This window comes from Sinohyriopsis cumingii, chromosome 9 (genome assembly GCF_028554795.1).
Source record: "Sinohyriopsis cumingii isolate HCF-2022 chromosome 9, ASM2855479v2, whole genome shotgun sequence".
NCBI lineage: Eukaryota > Metazoa > Mollusca > Bivalvia > Unionida > Unionidae > Sinohyriopsis > Sinohyriopsis cumingii.
Genome location: NC_142969.1, coordinates 55,472,787 through 55,495,935, shown reverse-complemented (window position 1 = coordinate 55,495,935; position 23,149 = coordinate 55,472,787). Strand labels below are relative to the sequence as shown.

Genomic DNA, 23,149 nt, shown 5'->3' with positions numbered 1-23,149 from the left:
CAATTGTTACTTAATTTAATAATGAGATGGATGAAGTGGGATAAGTTGTATTTAATCGCCCCTAGCGTAGATGATCAACGATGCTACGAGGTGTTGAAAGATTTTAACGAGAATGCATCAGCGATCGCTGAAAAAAATGTTATTGAGTTTATTACAGATATCAATGATGCACCAGGTATTGATGATATTGATGGCGACGTTAACAATCTAGTCGTGTACGATGATGTTATGTTAGACAATCAAAAAAACCCAGCTAGGATATTTTCCAGAGGCAGGCATAAAAACACCGACGTGATATATGTCACTCAACGGTATACTCAGATTCCAAAAGTAATCAGAGATAACTGTAATATTCTTGCTGTATTCAACGGCGTTGATACACACACGCTACGAAATATTTGGCAGACATGGTGCGGCGGTGACATGGACTTTAATGGTTTTCGAAACTTTTTTAGTCATGCTCAGTCGACCCCACATGGATTTGTAACGATAAATTTACATGATCCTCGGACACGATATCGTATCGGACTTGACCAAATATTCGGTTAAATTGTAAATAACCACTTAGCAGCAGAGGGGGGCAATGACATCGACGCGGTCGTCGGTGTGTTTACGACGCTGGGGATCGACGCGCAGAAGGTATTAATTAAATCAAATGACGATTGGACGATCCCCCGACGACGACGTCGTTTTTTTTTTACCAGGCGCTGACGACACCGGATCCGCTGAGTGCAGAAAGTATTAATTAAGCCAAATGACGATTGGACAAAATGTCGGATTCGCCCCCTCTGCTGCTACTTCTTAGTTTTAGAAATAAGCACTCTACATGGTTACATTCGATCTCGTTTTCAAATTTCAGTTCTGCCTCTAAATTGCATACTCCCACAACCAGCAGTGAACAGGAATGTGCCGATGTGTTGGTTTCGTTCAACATGAAGTTAGCCGACCCTTGTTATCGAAAGATTGCATTGATTGTCCTTGTAAAATGACATTGGTTCAGAATCAATATCAATGTTGTGTTAGGTCAGAGAATAATCAATGCTGTATTATGTCAGAGAATAATATTTACGAATGTTGTGGTATTTATACACGAATGATTATTTGTATTAAATACTCCATCGCATTTTTATTAAACGTTCACATATTTTTAAAATTAAACCTGCGAATGAACCCTGCATACATCTCAGATTATTAACACGCATACTTGTACATATAAATACCACTTAATTTTGAAAAGGCCGTCAACCTCCCAGTAATTTTTTAAAATGTATCATACCTATTCCTCCATGTAAATGAAAATGCGCCCACACACACTCACATACATGCATACATACTATAATACCTCGCACACGCCTGATTTGCGCCCAACAATCAGCTCACATTGCTCATCAACTGTGAACACCTCTCCTGGCTCTTTCATAATATGCTTGCCATATTCCGTGCGGTCATAGTACGAACTAGGGTTACGCAGGCACGTTCTGAAATGCGAATATATAATTAGTCTAGGGTATATTTTATGACTAATGGGACCCTATACGGATAAAGGCAATACCATTCGAATATAATCCTACAAGAAACTTAACATTAACCAATATAAACAGCATGTACCTTTATGTGGACATTTTTAACATAACCGAGCATGCTTAATATTATGCAACTGTATACGGAAAATATAAAATGCAATCCTAATCTTCCATGTTTCACACCTTTTAAACTAAATTAACTCCCATGCATCTAACACCACTATTTTTATACAAAACTAAAATCAACCTTCCCTACGTTAGTTATAAACCTTCTATTCAAATGAATGAGGTGAACGAAAGAGAACGGGTATGAATATTAACCCAATGGATAATTCATATACCTGGCTTCACAACAAGACTACCGATGTGCTTATATTATTCCTGATAATGTATTGGATTAAAATTACGTGTTCTCGTTTCCTTATCCTCGCAATAATTCTTGAAGCTACCAACCTTAATTTTTCCTTCTTCATCAACGACAGCTTTTAAAAGGACAAAGATGCAAGAGACAATTACATTGGAGAACATCAACAGTAGAAGAACAGACGAGTGTTGAAATATTACAAGAACCAAGACATAGATATAAAAAAGTATATTAAAATTAAGAAGTGTCAACATGCGGATAGTGATAGCATAACTATTAGTCTCTTAAAGGGCACTTTGAAGGAGGTGAAACACATACGAATAATGTATGAGGCCTCTTTGGCAACACACTAATGAAATTCCAATTCCGAGAATTCCAAACTTCCCTTATCTACATCGACTACCACCGGGACACCAATGTCGCCAGTAATCACTACTACAGCAAAAGACGGACGTGGCTTAGGAAACGTTTCAAGAAAAATAAATCTCATATTGAGAGGTCTAAATATTGGTTTTATACGTAAGAATTAATCTTAAAATAGATTGGTCTCTCTGAAATGATATGATGTTTCCTGTATCCTGATTTAAAAAAAACAAATTCGGACATAAAATGCAAGTGTGTTTGTGCATTTGTGTTTGTGGATGTCTAATAATTACTATTAAAGGAAACAAAAGTATTAAAGATGCTAATACATTTCCGTTGTTGGCACATTCTCATGAAAAATGGAAACAAACTTTTAGGCACACCATGTATGTCAATTTTAATTCTTAATGTCATTCTGAGAGTAAATTGACTGAAAAATGTTCTTTTGCTTGTATTATACTGACGCGCCTCCAATGGAACTATCATTCAGTTTGCATTCTTTTAAATTCTCTTTCTTTTCCCTATTTAACCAGTATAGGATTCCCTAAAAACCCATGGCTTTTTCTTGACGATGATTACAAATTGCTACAATTTGGTCTCTGACGGTAATCTATTATGTTTCGAGGTTCCTTTTCTGTAAAGTTTAGTATCCCAATACAACTTCATCTTTAAAGACATAATAGCTATCTTTGTCTTTATCTAGAGAGGATTAGTATTTATTCTATGACTGTTGAACAAATACTCACTAACATTTCTGGTTATCACAAATCACAGTCGAATCCACCTTTACTGCACCATTGCATTTCTATTGCTATTTTGCCTGACGATTTCAGCATTTAAAAGTGCTATGGCACAACACTAACTTAAGTGATTGTAAGAATTTACTCTTGAGGGAAAAGGGACACATTGCGGTGTTTCACTTGTGGTGTGAGGCACAACAAATGTGAGTACATCGATATATTGAACACGCCACATGGAGATATGTAATTACTTCTTCCAGATTAGTATTCCTTTTGAGATTGTGTAATAAGAGATCAATTATAATTAACCTTCTGATATATGAAACGTTCCTACAGGTGTTTGGAACTTATTCAAGTGAAAAGGAAAGTAAACTTTATTTATATATTTCTAACACATTTCCTGTTCCATAAGATAAAAAGGCATTCTTCTTTAGACAAGCAATGGCTGACAAAAAGGTGGGTATAACGCCCTTGAAACCACAACTTCTGATAACAGTATGCCTTTGTTTAGAACAATCTGATGATCTATTTTCAAATACTGATCCATTGCTAAAACTCTGTAAGATTCTGTATTTCTCGACGTTTACATCCAATGCTGCATGGAGGACGTTAATGAAGTTATTCAATGTTTTGTGGATTACTTTGTGATCGAACTCAATGAGCGTTTGTCATACAATAACCCACAACGAGATATATGGTGTTACGAGATTTTGCAAACAGGTTACACGCTAATGAAAGAAAGACAAAGAGAAATGATTTATTTCACACACGTGATTCATAGCTGCGGAGTTGTGACTGACTCTAGTCAAACTCACCTCGTCGTTGTCAAAGTTGCATAAAGAGGCAACTAAGAAGATATTAAACTGTAGTTTGCACGAAACGGACATTGAAATGCTGCAATTATTATAATACTCACGCACGATGTATGCAATCAAATGTAACCCACCAACATTGGTACTGATTATGTTAGCTGTTCAAAATTCTGAGAGAGCAATTTAAGGTCATATGTTATATGAACAACTCAAGACATCCTGACGTACAAATTTGTTTCAAGCCTGGTGTTGACAAGGATATACAATAATTTAATCGCCATATTCTTCGTTTTCTTCTGTATTTAGATCTATACAATCACCATTCACCTCTATCTTTACTCCTAGTAGTTAACAGACGTAAAGGATGTAAAAGTGTTGTATTTTTTAGAAGTCTTAAGCATGTATAATGATGGTTTTCGCGGACATCACGTTACTTATTACAAAGATTCATACAGATTCTTTATCAAATACAGGATAAAATAGCTTCGATGCATGGGTGAATGAAGTATTAATACTCAAATGAAGAAACACATTTTCACAAAATCGGATAGAAGGAGCGTTTTATAAGGATTCGTTTTCTTGTACAATGCATTGAAAATAACTTAGCAGTTGTCAAAGCAAAGAAAACCCAAAAGTCACGTACAATACAAAATGACTAAGGAAATTAAAGTAGCAGTCTGTTTATGTAACAAATCTAAATCTTACGAAAACAAATTCATTATAAAGACATCTTTCCACCAAGTATGCATTGTGATGCAGCTTGAACTCGCAACTATTCACAGATATTACAACACTATCTGATGTATTCTCTTTCTATTCTCCTTGAACATAGATGTCGCCATCAAAATCAGTTTTCAAAGATGTATTTTGCATTTGGATAACGAATGCACATTCATCTATCGGCAAACGTTTGCTTCGAATCATCATCGACTTTTCTGTTCTCACTGAATCTATCACAGTATCAATTTTGTTTCCATCTAAGCAAATGAAAGGCAAAGGCATAGAAGAGGAGTACTGAGACTAATTCAATTACTAAAGTAGAAATCTTGGACAATGATCGCTTCAGTTTCTCTAATCAAGATAGTTTCATCTAATAACCCACGCAATCCTTCGATTCCAACGATATCTCCAGAAAAGAAAATATGATTATCGCTCTTATTGAAGCAAAAACTGAAATTCATTGTCGGTGCTTTCCAAAATGAAAGCCTTAATGAAAAAGAGATCATTATGAAAATAAAGATGATCAATATGGTCATCGTACGTGACGAATTGAAGGGGATGGATCCTTATAGCAGAAAGAGAAAGAACCATTACTACGGCATTACATTTCCTATGACAAATGGTTTAACATAACGTTTATTCTGAGTCAATGGAAGGAAGGTGCTAACTCTACGATAATGATGTATCCCATTCTGATGGATTCACCTCTCCCTTGTTGGGATCAATCGCTGTATGGAAAGAATTAAAATATGAATATTAAATTAATGATAATGTCTGGAATGAGATCAAATGTGTACATGCAACAATCATTCCATATGCTCATGTTCATGTCCCTATACATACAGCTTTCGTATTCGTCCGAATTGTTTTTATACTCATAATTTAGGTAATACATGTTAATTGCAGAGGTAGTATCTGTAAAGTGAGTGCTTAACTATGTGTTCCTCCCAAACAACTACTGGTTAACCTAATTAAATTTATTAACAAAAGTCTGAAACTAACATATAAGTATCGATATTCAATACACATACTTGTTCTTTAGTTTGATCTTGAACTCTTCAACAGAGCAGTTGGAGAATAACCAGGGATTTTTGGAATATGGCTTTCCTGAACTGGGTCCATTTTTTATGGGACTCATAATAAATAAATCCTCTGCGTTACAAGCTTTGGCGTTCCCTTCACCGTCGTGACATGCTCCGAGACTGGAAATAAGAGACATACAAGGACTATAACTATAAACCAATGTAATGAGCATGCGTCATTTTATTACAATATGGGCATTAAGCAAGATAATGTATATTTTGTATAGCATAGTATCACAAGGCTAACTTAGGTATTTGCTCAGGTAACACACGCTTAATAGAAATGCCGGTACCAGAGCACCCAAAGCGAAGGGTTAGAAGAAAACAGGACTGAAGATAAAGAACATGAAAACAAGAAATACAAATTACTCCGAAATATGAATTAATACGACTACTCAGATAACTCCTCATATGCATCTTCTATTACGACTATATTTCACAAAATACCCCATCAGCCAACGATACATTAGCCCAATGTCGTTATTAAGACCATTATAAGTAATTGACAATACATACCTAAGCATTTATTTATAGATCTTATGTAGGTTTAGGATCATACCGGACCCTAGTCACGTAGGCAAAATCTAACAAAAGGTAATGAGAAAATTCAAACAATGTAACAGACATGAATAAAAATTAAAACAATTAGATAAAATCATGAACCAGGAGTTGCAAAAAGAATGGATATACGCAACAGTAAGCATATCTCAACCAAATTTCATCAAAATTTCATAGTTCTTCGCAAAATAATATCGCTACAGTTTGGGTATTTATTTATGTATTTACCTAATCAGTTACAAATGAATGAAATCATTTATATCATCTAATCAATAGAGTTATTCAAGAAATCTTTCGAATTTAGGTATGTCGTATGTTTTCATCATTAACCTGTACAAACTGTACCATGGGGTAGATGTCATAGCGTGTCACTTGATGGATATGATGGATATTGTGTCCCTAAATGAGTATCGGACGTAAAACTAATAGCAGACTACATAACACATTTTACTTAGCTCAGTGACTTGCACGATACAGTTTCTTGGTTGGTTCATTGTGTCTTTACACAAAGTGCTCATTCCGATATAAGTGCTATGCGAATAATGCAAACCGTGTTAGGGTCCAACCAATGACTATCAATGCTGATTTACTTTCTTTATTTGGTTCGTGCCCCAGTGACTTCTTAAATTTGAAATACATTCTTAATTAGACAGACCTTGCTACTGTCAAAAGAAATGAATTATACTCAGACATCTGCATTTTTGTTAAACAAGCTAGAGATCCCATATCATGTTGATGTATGTAATATCATGGATGTACCAATCAGGTGCATACGAAACATATTAATTGATTTTACATGGATATAGTAAAAACTTTGTCCAACTCCGGTAATAGCTTGACTAGTAAATCCCAACAGGGGAACCGGGTTTTACTGGGCTGGAATGAGTGTCACGAATGCTTACTTTATCTGGAGTGATAACGCTAAACCTCGTCATGGCCATCTCAATAACCAAAAGCGCCAAACAAGAGCACAATTTAAGCACGTTCTTAGATTATATAAGAAAAACACATGTAAAACATAAAACAGACTCTCTAGCCCAACAAATTAGAAAATGTCGACCAACGCGAATTCTGGAAGCATGTTAACCAAAACACTACGACAACGTCCAATATGCTACTAATCTGCATCGATGGGAACCATGGTCAAAATGACATGTGGCAGCATGTGAAATAAACACTTTCAAGTATTACTCAATAGTGTTAAAATCGAATCGAATAAGACGTATGTTCTTTCAGTATTAAATGCTCCTTTTGATTGTATTAATGTAATCACAATGAGATCCAATATGTAATAGCAAAACCAAAAGCAGCTATATGTCCTTGAGCAGATTTCGTATATGTGGAATATTTTAAGTATTCAGATGGTAGACTGTATGTTCTTTTGATGATTTAATTTAATTTTATGTTTATTACAATTATACTGCTACTGAACAGCACAACTGGTAACCTGACGATAAAAATAACTAAACACCTCTAGCTCTTACGACAATTATTGAAAATATATGTGAATGTACCATACTACAACGATGTGGAACCACACCCTTCGATAATCGCTTTGGTTCGAAAGAGCAACCATCAACAGATTTATGCCTTTAATGAAACTGTCAACTATTATATAGAACATAGATGCCCAGTGTTTGCTTGTTTTTAGATGCACAAAGGCACTTTATAGGATCAATCGTTGGACACTCTTTAAAAAGTTGCATGATATTCAAATAAGCGTCTACATATTTCATGCTTTAGTTCCTTGCTACATCAAAATAACAGTTATACTACGTGCGCCGGGAACGTATAGTACACAGCTCTCTTTCCATGTAACTAATGAGGTGAAGTAGTGAGGCATTCTTTCCCCTTTGTCATTTAATTTATACATAGATGAGTTAAATGATAAACTTGGTCAGTGTCACATGGCGTCACATATGCCACCAAAGTGTTATTTCTTACCAATTTTAGTTTATCCGATGATATGTCATTGACAAGTCCTTCAATCGCAGGTTTGTGGAAAATTGTTTAAGATATACGAAAATCACGCATTAGAGAATATCATCTATAATACAAACAAAATCGGCCATGGCTTTCAGTCCACTATTTTCAAATCACCATCCGATTGAATTTTTAGTCCAGTTGGTCAGTAGATGAAGATATGATGAGACATTACAGATGTGTGTTTACTCGAAAGTATGCTTCTGCGTAAAGTTAGAAATTGATCATTGAATATCACAATTCAATTATTCAAATCGTATTACTTCACAATATAGTGTGCTACTCTGTGGACAAACTTTAGTGAATATATGAAAAGAAAACATTTTTGGTATCGTAATATTCATCGGTTATTATCAAGTCTTCCAAGAAGTAACTCTGCATCCAACACGTTTGTAAATTATAACGTATTCAGTTTTGATGAAGTAATGAGGATGTATATATTCTCAATGATGACCAGATGATGATAGTACAATCTGTATATTGAAATGTCTTTCGAACTATGACATTCATTTAAATTCTCGTAATATAAGTAGATGTAACCACCTGCTCTTTAAATGTGCTATATAATTTCATTCTTAAGAATGCAGGGCACAGTCCATTATTGTAAATACGTATATATACTTCTACATAAGATATCTACGATCTACAATCTGGCAGAAATAAAATCCCTTTCATTGATATCTGTATTTTAATTTAATTTTAATGTATGGACAATATAGTCTGAAATAAAATAAATCTTTTCTAATCTTATATTATCTAATCTTAACTTATCTAATCGTATCGTATCGTATCTTATCTTATTGTATCCTATATTATATTATATTATATTATATGATAATATATTATATTATTATCTTATCTTACCTTATCTTAGCGTGGAGGAACGACAGCGTTTGATTTGTTTGAACGTGTAATATACGTAGATATTTTGAGAAGCAAATATTTAGATTTGAAGTCACGGGCATGGGACTGGTCTTATTATTATGGCGGAAACAGTTTATATAGACAATGCTACCCCTACAGAGACCAAAAAACCGTTTGGCAACATAAAGGTAGTTGCCCCAATTTATATCCAATCAGCAAATTACGTGAGGCATAACATCCGGTCATTGTGTAACTTAATGTATTTTAAATTGAGAAATTATGAACTATTTTCGACAACCAGAATGATACAATGATCTGGTGATTGAATATAAGAAAACAAAAACCCGACAGAAACTACAGGCCTTGGAATAGTGTCCTATGATAATTGTTCATAAATGCGGAATCCAGCACGGGATACCAGAAGCCTAAATAGAGTGAACGTAAATACCGGTGGCATATAGGGCGCCAGATGTTGACTTACTTGTGTCCGAGTTCATGTGCTGCTGCCGCCACCATCCAAACATAGTCACCTGCTTCAACTACCGACATTCTTTTACCAACACTACATACCTTCCCTAAATAGGCCAAACCTGAAAATAAACAATAGGAATACTATATAGCATAACTCCAAATCAAACTTCCTGACTTATCACATACTCTGATATGGTTGGGTATAACCTATAGTCTATAAGGACATACTAATGAGTGATGAATTATAAATAATAAGTTTCTTTGATATCAATGGAATCGTAGGCAAAATGCATTTAATTCATTGCTTTGCAAAAGCGAAGCGCATTTATCCCTTGCTCAGATACGAACCATTAGGATATGTTTACTTTCTCTGAGAGAGCCCCGAGTGGCCGAGTGATCTATAGCGCTCGACGTTATGGATCACTGCCATCTCACCCGCTGTCCGCGTGGGTTTGAGTTTTGCGCTCAGCCATTGTGGGTTTGTGAGAAAGCTTGCCGATAGCTTCACCAGGGTCGGCGGTTCTTTCCGGGGTTTTCCTGGGTTCTTCCTCCACCATTAATACTCGCCGCCATAGACTATAATGTGCCGAATAAATATCGTTAAACCCTACAGCAACATTAACAACAACAACGACACACTTCTCTGATTCGTGAATGGTGTATGCTGAGGAAAAGAAATTACAAATTATCCGATAGATACGTGATGCGAAACACAACTTTGGTAAATATTGATTTTCCTGCACTTTATACTTCTCATAAAATAAATCGAATAATTAGAAGCCAGTATCAGTGCATAAGCTAAACGATGTGGTTCAAACGTATTGGCTGTATTGGCTTGTTATACTAACAATTTTGTTCTAACAACTGTCAATATAGTAAAACACAACTGTTAAGTCTGGATAAAATAGCTATTGTATCTTTTCAAGTCATTCAGAGCAAACAGTCACAAAACTGCAAACAAGAACGATCAATACAAGCGTACTGTATTTTTAATTTATAGCGTATGGTTAACATTTGTACGTTGTAAACACCAAACTGATTTAGTGATGTGGTCAATGTTTGTAAGTGATAGTAAAACAAGTTTAAGAAGCAGGAGTTCAAGGTCAGTTTATTGTTAGTCTGGGATTTTCCGTTGAAAGTCTGAATATTATATTAATATATAGGACAAGGAAAAAATTGTATGAATATGTATTTCATAAACAAATACTCCATTCCTATTCCATATGTACGTGTGAAACCATGATCAGAGTTTCCAGTTGGTTTGGATATTATACGAGAGGAATGATTTATTAAAAATTAAAATGACTAAAGCGATTTGTGACTTTGGAATTAATTCAAAATCGTTCTTCATTGCATCATTATGTTTCCTCGGGAAGTTTACTACTATTGGAAAATTATATAATTTAGGACTTGCGATAGAAAGATGAAGATTATTTGTTATTAAATTCATCATAATGTATTTATTTTGAATTTTCATATTGTGTTATACAGAGATATGAATAAAACATGTTGATTGTACTTAATTGCTGGTTTCATTTAATCAAAACATTTTATTATCATTGATATTAACAAATGGGATAGGACTAACAGTTCCCTGAACATGGAATAGGCAACTTCCATAAAATCCGATGTGAAATTCACATGGATACCGCCAATAAATTAACACGATATATGCAATTATATGTCATTATACAGAATTGAGGAAAAACAGGTGCGAGTAAGAGAGAGATACATCTGTTAATACGGTAATGATAACTTAATGATGTTGGCATACGTTGGACAAAGTGCATCCACCATTTCCGTGGCTAAAAATAAAATTATCAGTACTTTATGGAGTAGAGAAATCTAATTGTTAATACTGCAAATTAACCTAAAGCGTTTCATGCCTTTAGTATCAAGTGGTTGGAACAAATCAAATAAGATTGTATTCGTGCTGTTTGTGTAGCCTGATTATATGTGTAACATTATTTGCTGCTACTGGTGTGTGAAAATTGTTTTGGATTCTGAACAAACGTTCCTACGCTTTTCAATATAGTACTTGCAAATTAATGTATGGTCTGAATTTTCTAAATCATCACTAGAAATGATTAGAATGTGAATAATTATATAAATGAACATATTATATATAACTCTAGAAAGCTGAATAGATAAGTTCATTTTACCAACGACAACATGTATAGACACTTGTGTTTCTTTAGTCTCTATTTTACGTCTGAGGAAAGAATAGCTGCTTTCACTTTTCAATAAATATGTGAGTTAGTTTCAAATATGAATAAAAGAGTATAGGAATGATTTTCTGCTTATTTCGAGTCAGGCATTAGTACAATTAAATTATTTTTAGTTCTATGATGACACCTTCTACTCTCAAGACACGATGTTGGTAGAATGTCATAAAAGATGAAAAGGAGAAAGTAAGACATATCATATGAAACGTTCATCTGTCTGACAAGATAGACGGACCAGTCACTTATAAGAAGAGATACTTCTAGTGAGCCCAGTTGCAATTCTACTTGTACTTTTTCTAATTTGAGAGAGTCTTGTGGCGGAAATATTATCCCAAACAACATCAACTTCTCACTATCTTGACTAATCATCAACCGTTTGCATCTCTGTGTTTAGTATATATTCTATTCTGCAAGTACAATCATATGTATACGCCATTAGCCATTCTCAGCTAAGAGTCTCGTTGCACTCCCGAGCTCATAGGCTATATTGTTAATATACACAGCAAATAGTAATGGATCTAGAACGGATCACAGTGGTACTCCAGACGCAACAGACTGGCTATATGATTATACATAGTTTAAAAAACTGTTTGAAGTATATTCGATAAGTAGAGAATCAATCAGTAAGAGAACTATTAATGCAATTGTATTTTATTTTTTTTATTTAAACCTTTATCCCAAACCTTATAAGATGCTTTCGAAATATCGCAAAATACTAAACACTTCATTCTTGCTATGATTCACAGTTCATATTCCATGGTACGTATCAATTAGATTGAAAAAGGTAGAACTGTTGGGAAGAAAGCCGGTTTGATATTTAACAATAAGATCAGTTCATTATAGGTGGTTATAAAGATGCTTACAATAATTATTTCAATAAGATTCCCAACACAACTTAAAAATAAAAAGAACTATAATTTTGAAGGATCCGTGGTGCATAGAATTACATATACTGGTATTACCGTCGCAGTTTTCTACAAATATCAAAAGACGCTTTAGCCTGGGATATGCTGAGTAAAACAAATGATGATGATTGTATCAGAAATGTCTATCTCTATCATCAATATATTCGTGTGTTTATTAATAATGTTGAATTCTATACTCAGAAGAATGGCATTGGTGGCATCAACGTTCGCTGTAGCAGCATGCACAAAATTAGGACATTCGACTGTTTCTCCATCTGTACCATATGTGGAATTATTGTATATCAACTGAGTTATTGTCATCGAACTGGAACGCGGCCCGAGAGATGAATTATAACATATAACATATGGGTGGACAATAGGTCTAAATTTATATTGGGTCATAAAAAAGAAATTTGTCACTGGCATATATTCGGCGTATTATGAATTGTTATGACAAACGATGTGATATCATATATATATATATATATATATATATATATATATATATATATATATATATATATAGAGAGAGAGAGAGAGAGAGAGAGAGAGAGAGAGAGAGAGAGAGAACACATACCGCCAAGTTCCGTCTTATTAAGGTGCTTTTCATACAGTTTATATCTAAAATAAACACATAGTATGAAGCAAAATTAAAATGTTTCGTGCAACCACCTAATGATTGTTGCATTGTTTGGACTATCAATATGTTACTTCGTCCTGGTTGTCTATAAGGCAAACGTATTTCTGTCACCATCTGAATCGTAACGATCAGACAACTTTTGTTCTAAACTTTTTTGAATAAAAGACTTGGTTGCTGCCTAAATGGTATACAACTAAACAGTTCACATTACGTAATCGGTATAAATTAAAGGTTTAATATTTTCGTTGTTTTTCAGTCTTATGCAATTTGAACTATCAAACATATATACATACATACAGACAGACAGAGAGACAAACAGACAGACAGACATACATGCATGCATGCATACATACATACATACATACATACATACATACATACATACATACATGCATACATGCATGCATGCATGCATGCATGCATACATATTCATAATAATATCACTAAAGTGATAAAATGATTAATAGAAAGCATGCGGTTTCTCGAAGATGTTATCCTATTGATTATGCGAGGTTATCTCTGTTTTGATGATTAATGAGTACCAGATTACGAGATTGGATGCCAATGTGCAAAAGCATTACGAGGGAAGATTTTATTCCGATTTCCTCAAAGACAATCAATCCAAACAAAAATTTAAGCACTTTAAATAAAATGTAAAAATTTGTTCCCAATCTTTATAAAGAACAGTAACAACAACAATAATAATAATAATAATAATAATAATAATAATAATAATAACGATAATAATTCATCCGCTGAATATTGGTATCCTTAGGGACATTTTTAATACGTTAATATGCAGACTGCGAAAACTACTCTAAGAAACCTGCATGTGATTCGTTCATTGGTTGCTTTGACATGATATATAGTTTTGAGAAAATGCGCACCAAGTGCCTCTCCCAATCACATTGCGAGGCAGTCAAGCTGAGTTGGCCCGAACTGCACTGTGTAGGTAGACTAAGTGCGAGCTGGATACTTTGAATATTCCAGCGAACACATGAAAACATATCCTAACTGCACTAACATTGTTTATCACAAATTCTTTCCGCATAAAAGATGCTTACTAGATTTGCAGATTTGAACCCTGACTATGATGTACAGCAAATATTTTAAAATCGCATGCTTGGCCTGTATTTAATAATATACTTTATGGGAATGATTATCGTTCTCATACGACATAGATAACAAAAGAAACGAAAGCAAAAGGGTTTCAAGACTATTTGATCTTTAACAGTGAAAACATAATGAAAGATTTTATAATTTTTAAATATTGAAGAGCCTCTGATATACGATAATACCTAACTATATATATATATATATATATATATATATATATATATATATATATATATATATATATATATATATATATATATATATATATATACATATATATATATATACATATATATATATATATATACATATATATATATATATATATATATATATATATATATATATATATATATATATATATATATATATATATATATATATATATATATATATATATATATATATATATATATATATATATATATATTCGTGACCGTATCCATGGTGTAACCAATGCATCACAGTATTCAATGTAATCTAGAAACAAGTCATACAGTACTCGTAGTAAACAGCAAATCAATTTACAGTACTTTTTAAAATATATCATTTGCAGTTGTTTTCTATTATTTAAATGTTGTGACAGTTGTGATACTTATTACTAAAAGCCATTTCAGGAACAATACAATATGGAAACAAAGTACTTTTCTTGTGTGCCTTATTCAAGTTATGTATACATATTTGAAAGAAAAAGATATTGGAATGAATATAACCTTTAGAGATAAAAGCAACATTTGCATTTTGTGAGCAAAAACGTTTTTACAATGTATTAAGCTTTAATGATGTAAATAAGACAAATATATATGTGACGTCTATTGATCTAATCGCTAGAATCAGATACAGCACGAAATGTTTTGGAGGATTGCAAGAGTCGTCGGTATATCCTCTACGTTAGGGTTATATGAGGAGGACATCTACATACCTCGTAAAGACCATTCCGTGGCCGAAAGATGGTTGATTGCTCACTGCTGTTTTCATATCCCACTGTATTATATCATTAAGATAGGACTCTGCTTCAATGTAATCTGTCCCATTATATCGCACCACTTTAGATGCATTGTGTGGAAATTCACTTTTTGTCTATATTCAAAAATACAAACAAAAGAATGGAAATTAACGTTAATTTGATGTTTCAGTGTAAATTGGCTTTTAATAGCAATGATAATTAATGCATCTAAAATGTATTCTGAGGTATATGGTTCATGACAACCAAGAAAATCCTTTTATTTGCGATGTTTTAGCACTCGTCCATCTAATCCAATATTTGATTTCAAGATAGCATTAATAAGATTGTAGAAATGCTCGCCTCTTTTTATCAATAAATTTGCTTAACCTATCAGTTTCATATTTCACTGGATGAGACATTACATATAAATTAGCTCGACGTTTTAAACCTTTAAATCAGTCTGATATAAAACCAGTTTCATCTTCGAAAAAAAGTTGCATTGTTAGAGCTATTAGGAAACGAAAATGTTTCGTGACAGAAAATATATCTTAGCTATTAATCTTATTCCAGTTAACCTGAGTTCTTCTCGCTTTTTTGCATAATGGAAACATGTGGTACAAAGTAGACGGTTTAATATATTAAACATATGTCATAATTCGTATGAATAACAATGAATGCTTTATTGCATCTTGAAACTTTGCTTCGTGGGATTTGCCATTTAAGTATCAACAAAATGTCTAATCCCGTTGATGAGCTGCCAATATGGTCTGTAATAATCTGGCATTGGTGCAGAAATATTGGAGATCACTTGCGAAATATCATTAGCAGCAAATTTGTGCAGGTATGAACAGTTAATGCATATGCTGTAATAGACGATTTACGGACAAAACATGAATTCTAAATCAAGGAAGGGCAGGAATGCAAGTTACCAAAATATCTTACCTTGAAAATAATGAAGTCGTTGAGGATAACATTGATAGATATACTAGTATCTTCTATTCCTTTATAGATCATGTGTACCTGTGATTAAATACATATGATGTATTTAGTATTAGTTATAATTTACGATATGAACATGAAGATGCATAAACTATATTTTTGTAATTCTTCTTAGGGACTATACCAGCTTAACTTGCATAATTGTCGACGTTTCGCATAATAAAGAATGTTATGTTTGCTAAGGCAAGATGAAATCCCTCTGAAGGGGCGATGTTAATATTAAACGATTGATCTTTTCACAGAGGTGAAATGACATCTGCTTAGAATTGAAACAAACACCGGTCGTGTTTGTTATACAACGTGTCGTATTTATGGACCTATCTTTGGGTAAAATGGACTCCTTTACAGACGGGCCTTCTTAGGAACGTTGCATTGTAATTACCTATATGTGAAAAGCACATACTGGAAACAAAAAGAAATTGAATCAAATGAGATGCTTTGAAGTAAATCTAACATCGACTTTGCTTAGACAACCAAACAAGGTATCCTTATGTTCTAATGGATCACACATAGTTCTATTCCAAATCATCATTTGTGTTATAAAAAATACGTGATATGTAAATTAAAGGAACGCTAATGTGTTCATTGGATAAGAATTTATTACTTACGCCATTCATAATGTGTGAATAAACGTGCTTTATCTTTCTCATCGTATTACGACTTCTTGTTAAAGGGGTTAATGTGTGTACCATGGACTTATAGCTGTAAATGGAGATGAAATATATCAACTTGTATACGTGAAGCTGTGTTGGTGCATGCAAATGCTTGGAGAATGACAAAATGGACATAAACAATGCATGAGAATTTATAAATGGTCACAGCCTGTAGAATGAAATAACAGTGGTCAAATTACTTCCTGAGCAAATGGTGTCGATCCATTTTTGCTGCGCCTTCTTGCGATATTATGACTTTTGCAACTCGATTTCTGATTTGATATCATCAAGTTTATTAAATAATCACACTAAAATCACCCTGATCAATATAATCCTGTCCCATTAAGAATTCGTAAAACACAGAACTCGAAATGTGCCCAAATTCCATAGTTCAGAAATGCGATTTTAAAAACTACAAATAATATATGCGATTTAGACACGCAAAATTGGGACACTCGTTAATACCTAGGTCAAATAATTTGTGAAGCATACTCAGATCAATGTGGCTCTGGTTTTAATTAGCTCATAACTGAATAAACATTTCGTTAACCATCTTTTTCCATCATAACTGGTAAATATGAATTTCATATGGGGATGGAATATATATATATATATATATATATATATATATATATATATATATATATATATATATATATATATATATATATATATATAAAGAGAGAGAGAGAGAATGGCACAGAGACAGAGACAAAGACAACGAGAGGGAGGGAGAAAGAGATATATACATAGAAAGAGAAATGGATAGAGTATCGAGCGTGTTTTCATGCAAAGTGATCACTTACAAGTCCCATAATCCTGAATCTATCAGTACAGCAATGTTTACATTGTAGACGTCCCCAAGCTGTCGAGATTCATCTGCGTATATAATTTGCAGTGAGAAAACGTATTCGTATTATATAGTCCAACCTTTAAGTATAGAATTTGCAGTGAGAAAACGTATTCGTATTATATAGTCCAACCTTTAAGTATAGAATTTGCAGTGAGAAAACGTATTCGTATTATATAGTCTAACCTTTAAGTATATAATTTGCAGTGAGAAAACGTATTCGTATTATATAGTCCAACCTTTAAGTATATAATTTGCAGTGAGAAAACGTATTCGTATTATATAGTCCAACCTTTAAGTATATAATTTGCAGTGAGAAAACGTATTCGTATTATATAGTCCAACCTTTAAGTATATAATTTGCAGTGAGAAAACGTATTCGTATTATATAGTCCAACCTTTAAGTATATAATTTGCAGTTGGAAAACGTATTCGTATTATATAGTCCAACCTTTAAGTATAGAATTTGCAGTGAGAAAACGTATTCGTATTATATAGTCCAACCTTTAAGTATATAATTTGCAGTGGGAAAACGTATTCGTATTATATAGTCCAACCTTTAAGTATAGAATTTGCAGTGAGAAAACGTATTCGTATTATATAGTCCAACCTTTAAGTATATAATTTGCAGTGGGAAAACGTATTCGTATTATATAGTCCAACCTTTAAGTATAGAATTTGCAGTGAGAAAACGTATTCGTATTATATAGTCCAACCTTTAAGTATATAATTTGCAGTGAGAAAACGTATTCGTATTATATAGTCCAACCTTTAAGTATATAATTTGCAGTGGGAAAACGTATTCGTATTATATAGTCCAACCTTTAAGAATAATCTAGATATGTAACAATTTGATATCTATTGAACAATCCCTTGACGTAACTGTCTTCAAAATGGGTTACATGAAAAATATAATATTATTTGATGTTAAGGTATATTTGTACGAGACATGTAATACTTAAGAATATTAAATACAGTACCATAATTAAATTCAATTTAGCAGTCTCGTCCTGATTATCTAATAAGTCTCATGTATGCATATTACCTGTTCCCGCTCTGTTATGTAAAATTGATACAATTCGGGAAGATACATGCTTTTGTTTGTGCTGTTCATGGAAACGTAGGAGAAGAGACATACGTTTATGTTCTCTGATTTTCTCATTCCCTTGTGTTGCGTCTGCAAAATATATATTTCTTTATCAAAAAAAAAAGATTATGAGGTAATTTTAAATATATTTTGTTGCATGTTGTCCCTGTAATCTTATGTCACACCAAAGCATCAAAATAGAATAGTGATTTAAACTAACGTCCCTCAAGAAGGAAGGCTGTTTATTATAGTGAGTTATCAGTAATGTCGTCTCTTATAACTTTTTGTTTCAACTTAAGAGAGAAAACAAATGAAAATGAATAGCCATATTAGTTTAAATGTGTTCATGAAATAAATTAAAACTTTCTGACTTCTTGAAATAAAATTAAAATGCAAAGACTGTTTAGAGTACGTTCTATGATACAAAAACAGAATATTACAAACCTTTCTCTTCGACTGAATATTCTTTTTGGGTATGTGTTTGGTCCTGTATAACATACTGTTTACCAAGAATACCTGGATCTTCTAACATGTTTCTTGATGCTTCATCCGTTTCCGCTGGTCGAAGATCGTAATTTCTGTCTCCAATTCGTATGTTTCCGTTCTAGAACATATGCGTATTTATATATCATCAAAGTGGTCAGCCATTTTCGGTTTCTGTTGTCATTAGTAAACACTTGAATCATTTATCCTTGCATTTTAGTGAATGTTACATTCTTCGTACATTAAATAGGAATTCTAATTATATAATGTAGTCATATCAAGATTCATGAAATTTAGTAACAAGGATACGTACAGCTTTATGAAATGGGTGATATGCTACGATTTTATAAATACAATAGATAACTAATTCAACAATTGGTATCATTTTTGTCTATACTAATGTGTTATCTAATCCATATACAAATTTGTCAGACACTATATTCTATGTACTTTCTCCATATTCATAATCTCTTAGTTAATGATTCTAGGAAATTATCACAATACAGAAAGAGAAATGGAATAGATTGTGTGAAAGAAATAAGGGTTAATATGACTCAAAGACAATATGTGTCATAGAGGTGATAATACTAGTGACAAGCGTGGTAATAATAGTAATAAGTGCTATGATGATAACGATGAGTTTGTTAATAAAAGTGATAATAACGGTAATATTAATTAAATTCCAACCCCTCTTGCCGGTCCAACAATTCTCAATCAAATCTTCATCGCATTAACTTTTATCGAGATTATGCTATATAGGTCTCTATGAAGTACTAACTGAGGCTTACCAGTAAGTACATACAAAAGACTGTCTTTACTGTGAAATATACAAGGCATAAAAAATAATATATAATTAGATCGTAATTGAGTATTTAGAAATTTAAAAATCGTCGACAGCAGATACATTATATTATTCATTTCAAACTATTATGTGGGAGGTAACAAGTTTAATAAATCAATAATACCAATTATAAATTATGATTATTGTTGATCATTTGCCAACTGTTACGTACATTTTTCATACATATCTTATACCTTCTGATGCCTTTTTGATGTTTTTACCTCCCGAAAGAAACAAAACTTATCCAGATGGTAGTTTATTTGATAAAAAAGCTACCTCAAGGTTACTAGATTGAACATTAATAAAATAGCTAAACCATCAGTTAACGCTGCTACTAGACAAATACCCAGAAAAATATACATATGATATTCAAACGAATTAGAGGCTTCATTGGTTGTTTAAACCCAAGACTATATCATTTTTTGGCATAACGTTACAGTGGAACCTGTGTAATACGTTCATTGGAGCTAGTACTTTTGGCTGCGGATATGCTTCTTATTGGTCTTTGCTTAAGGTGATTCTTCCGTAGGTTTATATATTCTGAGGATCACCAGCACGCTAACAACGCTTGTGAAATATGTGGCTGAAAGAGGATGGGAAACTTTCACGAACTTTATTTCACGATACACCTGCTTATTCTGGACGATGTCTTTGATACTTTACCGGTTACTTCAGTGACGATATATGTGCAGAGTTAGGGCTGCTGACAGACATTGATATACAAAGGCTAATAACCCGAAGTTTCCGAATTATTTCTATGTTACTTAGACTGTGTTAGTTTTACAAATAATTTTACGAACATGCAATGATGCCGAGACTATGCCGAGACTATGTTTGCGGGCTTTGGAGGGTACTTTGACTGAAACAAAATATCGTAACACAACCCAAGGGGCTACGTAATAGACCAAGTCATTCTGACACATAGGATCTATGAGCGTTACCTTGGGATATGTCATTTTGTGTAGCATAGCTGATAATAGGTTACCTCTAATTGGTTACAATTTATATCTCTGGAGTTATATTAACTGAATGCCCGCTTTCACGACCTGACACTCTTTTCTCCAGATCTTGTGATATTGTATGCCATGTACGTATTCCTCGGTGTACTAGTGTCAGGACAATGCTTTTTCATTTAAAGACATGTGCAAGTTGAAGAGCAGTACATGTTAAAGACCACTTTTGTCTGTGCCAAGATAAATGACATGTCGCAGATGAGGAACGCATATAATTATATGTATATATATACCAAATAATCGCACCGTAGGTGATCATTCTTGAATCTCATCCTTAATCAAGTTATTGTTCTAAATATACGTGAAGGTTATGATACCAAAAACATCAAATACTCAAAGCATAAGCATATACTCATATCTCTTCTGGTAGATCTGTTCAGCTAGTTTTGCCTCTTCTTTTTCCGCAGAAAGGTCATCCTAGGTATCCATTCGTCAGTGCTAATGTGCATGTGCATCCCATGTCGTCTTCAAAACTTTACATTAGCGGATGCGCTCCTCATCTGCGACATGTTATTTATCTGGGTACAGGCATTACTGGAGCCAAAGAAGTGTCCCGTTGCATCTTCAAAGTGCATGTGTTCTACATATGGAGGTTTCATCCTTAACACAATTTTAGCCATCCTCATAACTCAGTGTTTTAACAGCCAGCACTGTAGGACGATATATTAGCTTGACAAACTCATTGGGTACCATGACTGAATTATTCGAGTCTGTCAAGTCGAACAAAAAAAGATATTGCATCCATAAAGATTATCGTCCGGCCATCATTATACTATATATATATATATATAGGGGGTCAAGTAGAAGGTATCGATTTAATTGCAGAATGTTTAGGCTTGGAAATGATATATTTATAGGTTGCTGCATTTGTATGGGAAAATAGGAACGAGTTTTGTGATGGAATACTGCAGTATATCCTTCGGAGAAAATGAGTTCATATTTTCCCATACAAATGCAGTAACCTTTTTATTATATGCTCATTGTTTTTATTCTACCTAAGGTTTAATTATATAAACAAAATACACTACAAGAAACAACGTGCATCAATGAATGCCGTATTCCAAGCTAATTACACAAGCGCAGAATTGTCATTACACAATAACATCATTATTATTGCCCAGATAAATTTGAACTTAGTCGCGCTCGACATACCTTTCGAAAGCAAATGGCGTGTCTAGTTAAAATTGAAATTTGCAGTCATAATGTTAATGAATGCGCATTGCAACAACTTTTCCATTTGATCTGGAATGAATATATTTTGGTATTTTGTTTCGATTCGACGAAAGTTTGTGATTTTAGACTGGATTCGTCTGTGCAAATTATACCTGAAATACATCGGATTTGAAGTGGCGCGGGAGAAGCGTGTTTACGTCTGCAAATGTGTTTCTGTTTCTGTTATTGAATGTTTCAAATCATAATGTGGGGAAAATATGAAGTCTTTCAATTGCAATTATGAAAAAGACACTATGGAATTTAATGCTTATTTCATTTTGAGTGCAGTAAGGAGGATGCAATTGCACTTATCATGGAAATTACAGCAGAATTTCGAAATGTGTAATCCAGATTGAAAACCTATGACATGGCTCGTGTAATTCGGATTTGCAGAATTAAGAAAATACATTTTGAGGAAATTCAGGATGTAAAACTGCAAGTATATTTTATTTTGCCATTCTTATCACCAGCTAAAGAAGACAGTATATGACTTGTCACTTGTATGTTATTTGTAAGGACCATATCTTCCGTCTGTTATATAATGTAGCTAGAGTAAATCCGTAACATTGTATCAGCGCGGAATGTGCCAAAACAGCTAGGGGGTTTGCAGTCCACGAAACATGTTTTAGTTCATTCAGAAACAAATTTAAACAACCACAATGTAAAGAGTCTCTTACGCGAGTGTAAATGATTTGTGTA

General features: G+C 33.4%; 1 protein-coding gene across 1 annotated transcript; it reads right to left on the bottom strand.

Annotated features, from left to right (window-relative positions):
• Positions 1-1,333: 1,333 nt before the first annotated feature.
• Positions 1,334-21,858, bottom strand: LOC149791853 (metalloprotease mig-17-like). The gene is made up of 4 exons (XM_089969484.1): positions 21,765-21,858; positions 9,491-9,599; positions 5,554-5,724; positions 1,334-1,478 (listed from the first exon to the last, which is right to left on the bottom strand). The coding sequence occupies exons 1-4, from the start codon at positions 21,856-21,858 to the stop codon at positions 1,334-1,336; spliced, it is 519 nt and encodes a 172-aa protein (XP_089825610.1).
• Between the last annotated feature and the right edge of the window lie 1,291 nt (positions 21,859-23,149).